This window comes from Leptonychotes weddellii, chromosome 7 (genome assembly GCF_054177405.1).
Source record: "Leptonychotes weddellii isolate Sample4059 chromosome 7, ASM5417740v2, whole genome shotgun sequence".
Lineage (NCBI taxonomy): Eukaryota > Metazoa > Chordata > Mammalia > Carnivora > Phocidae > Leptonychotes > Leptonychotes weddellii.
The window spans coordinates 43,931,433-43,941,306 of record NC_138375.1 but is presented as its reverse complement, the minus strand read 5'-3'; the positions used below and the strand labels follow the sequence as shown (position 1 = coordinate 43,941,306).

Sequence of the window (9,874 nt, the reverse complement as noted above, 5' to 3'; positions counted from 1 at the left end):
TCACCGTAGCCCCCTTGGTGTTCCACTAACACAACAAGCAATTCTCCTACCTCAGAATCTTGGCTCTTGCCATTCCCTCTGACTGAGAGAGGCTACACCCCTAGATGTCTGCACAGCTTCCTCCTTCATCTCCTTTAGGTTTTTGCTCAAATATTGTTTCTCACTGAGCTTTTCTTGACCACCACTTCCAACTCCCCCTTTCCTGCACACACTCCCATCCAGTGTGCCTACTTTATCTTTCTCCATAGCACTTATCATCAGTGGGCATACCAAATATTTTACTCATTTATCATCTATGTACAAGCCCTGTGAGAGCTAGGGTATTTGTCTGTTTTGTCCACTGCTGTTCTCTTAGCACCTAGAACAGGGCCTGGCACAAAGTAGGCACTTAATAATATTCATTAAATGGGTGAATGTATGCTGCGCAGTACTCGTATATGTGTGTTCTATTTGTGTGACTCAGTGTGGTGTAGTTTAACCACTGCCACATGTGGGGACTTCCATGAGCTTTTGATCTCTTGTGACTTTGAAGAAGTTGTTTAACTTCTCTTAGCCTTGATTTGCTCCTTTATAAAACACGGACAGTAGTTGTACCTATAATTTAATAATGTTGTGAGGATTAAATTTTTAAAGGAATGTGAAGTGGTTAGTAACATGCCTGACTTATAAGTTCTTAAAAATATGATCATGTTTTCTCTCATTATTAATCATTCATCAGAAATAAACTTATGGGAATATATGGTTGACTATAATATAGAAAAACCTAACTTCTTATTTTTAAACCTGAGCGTGTTAACTTTTAGTGATTGTCTCCTTATCATAGAATACAAGCCATTTTGTTCTTTTTTTTTTTGGAGAAGTCATTTAACATCTTTAGAAAAAAATGTTTAGCTCTTCAGAGGTAAAGACCTTTATCTTTGCAATTCCATTTTCTAGCTGGTCCCCAAATTAATACTTGCTCAATCAGTTTTGTGGAATAAACAAATAGAAGAATTAATCCCAATGGTCACAAGGAAGTTCGTATTTATTGGAAGGATGCAATGTATCAGGTATTGTGGTAGGCACTAGGGATATAAAAAAGAACATTTTGGGGGCACCTGGGTGGCTCAGTTGGTTGGGTGTCCAACTCTTGATCTCAGCTCAGGTCTTGATCTTAGGGTCATTGAGTTCAGGCCCCATGCTGGTCTCCACGCTGGGCAAGGAGCCTACTTAAAATAAATAAATAAATAAATAAAGTTTTGAAAAAGAACATTTTGGGGTTGAAATTTATTTCAAGACCTCCACATGGTAATTGTTGAGCTGGGGGTGGCACATTTTTATTTTAGAAGTAGTCTTCTAACTGGGGGAGGGGGAATTTGGATTCATCACCTGTGCAAAGTAAAAAAAAAAAAAACCAACAACAAAAAAAAACCTCCAGAAAGATGTCTTTGCCATAATTTCTCTGAAGAGCTTTTCAAAGAAGCAAAACATCAGTGGTTTATCAGGTAGACATCAAGAGTGAAGCAGCAGGCGTGCCAGTGTGGGAAATCCTATGGTGATTCAAGCCCTGTATGAATTCCTGTGGTTCCCAGTAAGTCCCCACGCATATTGCTAACAGCAAATGATTCCATATTTGGTGCAGAATGAGAGTCTAATGGTGAGCCAATCACCTTGAGGCAGAGAAGAAGTCCTGACCTGAGTCACAAGACCTGAGATGGAATCCAGCTCTGCCTTCTGACGCGGACCAAGATAATCCTGAGCCTTAGTTCATCACCATAAAATTATGGTTTTAAAATCTCACCTCCTTCCTACATGAAAATGGGTGAGAGAAGCCTCGCTACCCTGGAATCCACTGTACAAATGGAGCTCTGGTTCTAACAGGTAGCAGAAGCCCCTTTGGGCCATTTACCCACAACTCCTTCCGAGTGCCTACCAGCACTGCACTCTACACTGATCCCAAATAGGATCCCTGCCCTTAGCAAGCACACAGTCCACTTCCAGGACTGGATCCCTAAGACATAATTTAGCAGATGCAAAAATACACTTGCAGGAAGATGATCACTATAGGGCTATCTATGACAACAACGCAACTGGAAGCAACCCAGGTATTTACAAAAGCTGAATGGTTTCATACATTATGCATCCTAACATTTTGATTGAAAGAATATGCAGCCTACCTCCACCTCCACCCTGGCAGGGTCAGCCTGTCCCCTGGGGGAGGTGGAGGTTAGTTTGGGGGGAGACTGGTGACCCTGACCCCAGGGGGTGGCTGCTTGGCGGCTGGGATAAAGGGGTGTGTGATGGGGACAGGTCACAAAGGACTGTGGAGGATAAATGAGGTAGTAAGAGGAGATTTAGGCAGAGCCCTGCAGGGAGATGGGCAGTTGCCTTCACTCCCTCTCTCTCTCAAGGACTCGATTTGTGGCTGGTGGAGCTGTCTCAAATGAAGAGAACCATGAGCAGCGAAAGTTTGTTACCTTATTACACGGCCCACAGCTACCGTTCAATGGGTGTGTTCAACACCTCCATGGGGGACCTGCAACGACAACTGTACAAGGGAGGAGAGTATGACATTTTCAAATATGCACCTATGTTTGAAAGCGACTTTATCCAGATCAGCAAAAAAGGAGAGGTGATCGATGTACACAACCGTGTGCGAATGGTGACCGTGGGCATTGCATCCACCAGCCCCATCCTCCCGCTACCTGATGTCATGCTCCTGGCTCGACCAACAAAAATCTGCGAAGAGCATGCCAGACACGCCCGGACCACCAAGGGGAGAGGTCGCAAGCCCACAAAGACCCTAGAGCTCACCAGGCTGCTTCCCCTCAAGTTTGTCAAGATCTCCATTCACGATCGTGAGAAACAGCAGCTGCGCCTGAAGCTTGCCACTGGCCGCACTTTCTACCTGCAGCTGTGTCCTTCTTCAGATGCACGAGAAGACCTCTTTTGCTACTGGGAAAAACTTGTCTATCTCCTGAGACCACCAGTGGATAGCTGCAGCAGTACCCCGACCCTGCAAACTGGGGACGCAGCCACCTTAGGGGATGACAAGGGCCTAGTGGTAAGCATCAACAGAGTCTCAAGAGAATGGGGCAGGGTGCTTTGGGAGAGCCACTCAAAGTTGGTCCTACAGAAGCTCTGGTACTCTCTGAGGCTCACCTGGGAAATGCATTCCCCTCGAATAGGCTCAGGGCAAAATGAGCCCCCACTAGGGGATTTAGCACCCTGGGGAGGTTCTGAGTGCTTCTCCCAGTTGTTCTATGAGGCTGAATTTCAGAGAGACCTCACGTATCCACTGTTCTGGTCTCATGCCCAGGGTTGTAACTCCTTCCATCCATCTGGGCATCCTGATGGCCCCAGTCTCTTCTCGAACACTTACCCCCACCCAGTTAGTCTCAGCAGCTGTGGAGCATTGGTAGCAGTTAGGACGTCTTTCCTTCATTCTGTATCCCTGTGACTACCCTGTGCTGATTAAAATCAGGACCACCCACGTGTGTCTGCACATGCGCGATTTTCGCAGCCACCAAAATGCAAAATGTGTGGATCCCTTGGCCCAGCAATCCTACTTGTAGGAATCTGTCCTGCAGAGATCTAAACACAGGTGTATAAAAGAAAAGTATATGAGGATGGGGAATTGTATCAGTGCTTTCCCTGGCACTGGGATTGTTAAGTAGAAACCAAGTGACCATTTGACAGGGGTGCTATAGATGGGATCTTGCCTCAAGTGGGAGCGTAGATTTGATCATTTTCAAGGTCCTTCCAATTAGAAGCCCTTGAGTTGCTCAGCTCCAGCTCCACGTTGAGAAAGGAGCAGACGGTTCTAGTCTCACTTTATCATCTCTCTCTTACCTGTTTCTCCTCCCCTGGGCACAGACCACAGAGCTCCACAGAGAAGGGGATCAGGATGAGTTCAGGCTTCACAAGCCTCGTGAGGTGTCTAGAGCCACCTCCTCGGCTTACGCTGGGGGAGAGGGAATCCATCACACCCACCACAGAATGCCTGGCTCCCCTACAGTCGCGAGGGCCGCAGGGAGGGCCGAAGGAGCAGCCACCAGGGCAGCCGCAGGCATGGCGGGGGCAGCAACGAGCGCTACCACGGGCTTGGCCATGGCTGGGGCAAGAACAAGCTCTTCAGCAGGTGCGCTGAGCATAGCAGCAACCAAAGCTACGAGTACAGGCCAGGTCAGCACGGCCCTGTCTGGAGCCAGCAGCAGATGTACAGGAGAAAGCGGATCCAACAAGGCCATCGCAGGTGCTCTCAATATATCCTCAGAGGGTACGAACATGGCGTTGGGAGCTGCAAGCATGTCCTCGGCCGGTGCTTCCACCCTAACGACGGGGGCTGCTAGCATCTCCCCAGGCAGCAGCATGAGCGTGGTGTTTGCAGGCGCAGTGACAACGGGCATGCCTGCTGCTGAAAAAGCCGCATGCCCAGGGGTAGGACCCCTTGTCTCCACCTTGCAGAGTGAAGGCTACATGAGCGAGCGGGATGGAAGCCAGAAGGTCTCCCAGCCTGGTGCCAAAACCCGGAAGGGAAAAAAAGAAAGAAGAGAAAAGAAGGACAGAACTTCCAGTAGGAAAAGTTCCCGTCACCACAGGACAGGAGGGGACAAGTCGACCCGGAGATCATCCTCCCACCGGTCCTTATCCGGCCATGACAAAAGAGATGACAGAAAGGAAAAAGGGCCGAGCCACGGAAGGAGCAGAGAACACAGCTCTCGCAGGACTGGTAGCCACAGCGCCATGGCAAAGGAGTCAAGGACAGCTCACAAGTCAGGGAAGATCAAATCTACGAGCAGTTCGGGTGCTGTAAGTAAGAAATCCAGTAAAATTGGCTCTTTCTTCAGGAACTTGAAAGTTACTCCTGGCTCAAAAACAGTGGTCACATCACACGATAGAGGTGTAGACTTTGTGGCTAAGTCAGTAGAGAAGCGCAACATAGAGGCCAAGGTAGAGAAAGCCCCGGGCAGAAAAGATCTGGAGATCTCTGGTACCATGACATCTGAGACAATGGAGACCATAATCATTGAAGGTAAATCCATTTAAATAGGAGACCGGGCAGGAAGCTGCCATGGAGACCCAGCCTCAGGGAAGTATCCCTAGAGAGTCAATTCTAGCTTTCTCTAATAAAGGAAACCATGCAACTCCAAAAGAAATGCTATCTCGTCTGAATATCTATATCCCCTAGCCTGGTGGTGACCTCACAGTGGCTCCTGTGATGTGACCCATGCTGCAGCCTGAGACCCCAGCCTCCAGTCAAACAGAACCTCACCTCCCACCCATGACCAGCTGAGCCAGGATGAGTGCCATGCTTTGCCTCAACCCCTTTCTGCCTTTGTTTTCCCCAAGACCATGGCTACAAGTCACAGACTATAGGCTGGAAAGCACCACCAATACCATGTTCCCATGCTCTTCTTTCTCTTCCCCAAAGGTCCCTGAACATGGACTTTCAGTCCAGTCCATACACTAAAGACAGGACTCGTGTCTCCTTGGGATAATCGGGAGGTAAAGGGGGGTGTAGCCGCATTTGTAGATGATCAGAATGAGGAGTTTATCATCTAGGTCAGGAATTGGCCGCTGGAGAGCCAAATCTTGCCAACTGCCTGGTTTTGTAAACAAAGTTTTATTGGAACATAGCCACAGCCATTCATCTATATATTGTCTATGGCTACTCTCTCATTAAAATGGCAGATCTGAATAGTTACAACAGAGACCTTATGGCCTGCAAAGTCTAAAATATTTACTATCTGGCACTACAGAAAAGGTTTGCCCACTCCGGATCCAATCTTAACAACTCTTCCTCCTAGGTATATACTTTGGAGAAAGTCGCACATATGCTCCCCAGGAGACAGCTAGGAGAATGTTTACAGTAAAACAATTTGTAATAGCAAAACTCTGAAAATAGCACAAATGTTCATCAATCAGGAGGATCGATAAATTGTGGTATATGACTACAGTGCATATTAGATAGCAGTGAAAATGAATAGCAGCTATTCATGTTAGCATGGATGAATCTCACATAATATTGAATAATAGAAGCAATTGAAAAATACATAGGATATAGTTCCATTTATAGAACCATTCAAAAACAAGATCAAACAACATGTTTGGGGGTACATATTTACTAAAAGTGTAGAGGAAAACAAGAAAACAGTAACAACATTCAGAATAGTGGATATCTATAGTGTGGAAAGCCGAGAGAGATGATCTGGAAGGCACAGAGAACTTCAACAGAGCAGGGATTGTTCTATCAAGCAAAGGACTGTGTCCATGGTAATTTATTATGGAATCTTTTTTTTTATTTTAACATCCCTGAAATCAGGATGGTTTTTAAATTGTTGTTAGCCAGGTGGCAGTCGCCACCTTAGAAATACCTTAACAAATTTCACTTACATTTTCCTATTAATATATGCAAAGAGAGGTAGATGATAAAAGATCTAAGTCTGAAAGATATCTTCCAGTTGGTATAAAATAAAAATGCTAAGCGATATAAACATTCAGAATTCAGGAACATAGAAAAGGCACAGATATATTGTTAAGAGATAATAGATTATCGAAAGTGCTGTGTACAAATGAACTGTGTAAATTATGTATGCATGTGAAAAATAATTCCAAAAATAAGAAGTCATACTACATTAGGAATGAGATTATAAATTTTAAAAATGCCTATTGTAAAAAAGAAATAACATTGTCTTTTCAATTTAAAAAAAAGTTGTAAATAAGTTTCACAGGTCTATAAAAATCATTAAACTGTTAACAGATGATAAAAGTTGGTTTTGAGAAAAATGATTCTGAGAACCAGGTGTGTTTGTATAAGCCTGGGGGTCATCCACCCAGCCTTGCAATTCTTTGCTCATTCTCTCTGACAATAGTGTCTAGTAGGATGGAAGTTGGGTTTCCAGTAAAACTTGGGGACTTTCTCTGTAGAGCAAATTTGTGTGGCAGAGGTGGAGGAGGTGAGAAATGATGTACTCTCTGGAAGGAGTGGTGGCTTGGGAGTATCAGGGGGAAGTCCTTCTAAGTTGCGCTGGTGGGTGGCTGGAAAATCCCACCTTGTGATTTCTGATATACAAAGACCAGTAGATGCTGGGGATTAAGGTGTCCTGGGAGTTGAGTCTTGAAGCAGTGGGTACAAGTAAAAGGAGAAAAAGAAGCATGTCCTCAAACACCTGACAGTGGCTTTGGGGAAGGCTCCTGGGAATGTGAGAGGTTATGGGTTATGGGAGAGAGATAAAACGGGGACTTGTTCCAAAGCCTTTGACTCAGAGTCCCAAATTTACGCTATGCCAGAGATTGAAATATTGAAGATACAGATGCCTTAATCACATGATTCTATAGACCATAGCTTTGTCTTTTGTCCTTCTCTTAGTCTTGTTCTACTTCCACACCCCAAAGGGCTTCTTTACTACAAAGCTTGTTTGTCCACCATGCAGGGTGTTAGCTGAGCAGACCTATGATTTTACACAAACGCCACCAAACTAAAATGGAGGTGGGGACTTGCACACTACAATGTGCTCTGCCAGGCACTTTCTCTGCATTTCCTTTTCTATCTTGACAGCTCATCAAGAGACTCATACATAAATACTTACGTATTTCAAAGCAACAGACCTCTTCCTCCTGGAAGATATCAATTGGGGCATCAAGTCAATACACTCTATCAGATAAAGTCAATATTTTTGACAGCAATATTCATCACCATGGTAGCAATTCTGCTGCTGCAAGTACAATGAAGCAGTGAATGGTTGATTACTAACCAGCGTCCCAAACATAATGTCTGGCACACACACAAAAGACAAGAGAGGGATCTTTGGCCAGCAGCAAAATAAGGTCATTCATGGTGTTGTTGTGATTGAATGGAGTCCTCCAGACACAAGATGTGCTATGGTGGGAAGAAGCAAGGTGCCTCGAAATATTGAAGGCAGTGTCAAGACTGACAGGGTGAAAGTGATGGAAAACAATGCAGCAGGGACAGGCCACACAAGGCTTTGAGGTCATCTAAAGGATTTTAACTTCTGACCTTAGAGTAATGGGAAGCCACTGAAATGTTTTATTTATTTATTTTTGAAGATTTATTTATTTATTTATTTATTTATTTATTTATTTATTTGAGAGAGAGAGCGTGCACGTGTGCATGAGTGTGCATGTGCGCAGGTGCACTCGTGCAAGTGGGAGGGAAGGACAGAGGGAGAGAATCTTCAAGCTGACTCTGTGCTGAGCATGGAGCCCGATTCAGGGCTGGATCCCACGACCCATGAGATTATGACCTGAGCCAACACCAAGAGTCAGACACTTCACAGACCAAGCCACCTAGGTGCCCCTAAAATGTTTTAAATAAAGGAGTGGCTTGATCAAATTTGCACTTTGTAAAGTGTGCTGTGGTTGCTGTGAAGAGAAATATTTGGTGAAGAGGTTGTTGATATGTGACCTTATGTCATTTCCTGTCTTTTGCCACAGGACCCATAAAATGAAGAGATTGGAGGGGATGTTTTAAAGATACATTTCCATTTGAAATATCCATATGGGGTAGTCGTTCCTTCAATGAAGGACTTGTAGCCGCAGCTGCCGGGAGGCTGCCCTTCAGCTGGCAGTGAGTCTGGAAATTGCCTCGGCTTCAGAGAACTCCCTCACCCAAGGTAACACTTCCCAGAGCACACAATAAGAATGGATTGATATGGAGTATGAAGATCTGGCCATCTTATTCCAACACAGACCAACTCTCAGGGGCTGTTCTAGTTCAAGAGCTCCCCATGGAGCCTGCATCACAGCTTGGCTTTGCCCTGAGTGTACTCCTGCTTGCATCCTTCCCTTACACAGGTGCTGGTCCTAGGGGTGCTCCTTAACATTCTTCTCACAAAACGCCATCTCAAAATCTGCTTCTTGGAGAACACAACCTGTGATGCTGTGTTAGCATAATGTGCTGTGATCACCTTCCCTGATTCCACCAACCTTGTGAAAATAGTTGGTGATAGCCAATAAGGGTATAATGCACTCTACATGGCTTTGAGTTTAAATCATTTAAAAATGAAATACATTTCCTTATTGCAAAATTCTATCTATTTTAGAAATTTTAGAACATGTAGATATGAAATTGAAGGAAAACACCCCATTGATTGCCTTGATAATTCATTGCTTACCCCAAAATGGACCAGTTAGACTTATGCTTCCAGAAAGATGGAGTAGACATATTTTTGTCTATTCCTCTCATTGTTTATATGACTAAAGATCTATTAGAAGACTCTGAAAGGTGGAGAGAAGAAGACAGACCAGCCAGTAATTGTAGGAAATGAGCAACAACATGGTGATGAGTTCTTTGGGTTTTCTTTTTGCCTTATACATTCCAGACTTGGAGCTGCAGAAGAACCTGGCAATCCCTGAAAAAAAAAAAAAGTCCCAACAAAAGCTTTATCTCTCTAGCCAAAAGACCAGTAAAGGAGCAGCCAAGAAAGACACAAAGCTTTCAGAAAGAAGAAGAAGAAGAAAAGGAGAAGAAGAAAGAAGGAGAAGAAGAAGAAAGCTTTTAGACAAGAACTAGTCCAGTTAAACATCGCAGAAAAAACCATGCTCCCTAACTCCCCACCCATGCAAGCAAGGATCAAGTTGGGGAGTCTAGGCTAATGAGGCATCCTATACTCCCAACTGGGTGTTGTCAGAGAACTGCAAGGAGCAAGGGCTTTTATCCAGCCAGCTGGTACGAAGCTCCTCCTCATTCATCCCCATGTCATTGGAGACCATGTGGGGAGCTGGAAATCTCACCATGCCAGAAAGTAGGGAGAAGCACCTCCAACCTCAGCTATATGAACTGAGGCCAAGTGGGATATCTGGACTCTACACTAGTAACAAGATGGTGCCCTTCTCCCACCAGAGAGGGAGAAGGGCAGAGGAAGTTTGTTAA

At 44.8% G+C, this 9,874-nt stretch overlaps 1 protein-coding gene across 1 annotated transcript; it reads left to right on the top strand.

Annotated features, from left to right (window-relative positions):
* Positions 1–1,519: 1,519 nt before the first annotated feature.
* GARIN3 (golgi associated RAB2 interactor family member 3) lies at positions 1,520–5,028 on the top strand. Its single transcript, XM_006730476.2, has 2 exons — positions 1,520–3,043; positions 3,856–5,028. The coding sequence occupies exons 1-2, from the start codon at positions 2,423–2,425 to the stop codon at positions 5,026–5,028; spliced, it is 1,794 nt and encodes a 597-aa protein (XP_006730539.2). The 5' UTR covers positions 1,520–2,422.
* Positions 5,029–9,874: the final 4,846 nt, after the last annotated feature.

Coding starts and splice junctions, on each gene's coding strand:
- GARIN3 (XM_006730476.2), top strand. CDS start 2,423: ATGAAGAGAACCATGAGCAGCGAAAGTTTGTTACCTTATTACACGGCC. Junction 3,044..3,855: donor GGGATGACAAGGGCCTAGTG/GTAAGCATCAAC, acceptor CCCTGGGCACAG/ACCACAGAGCTCCACAGAGA.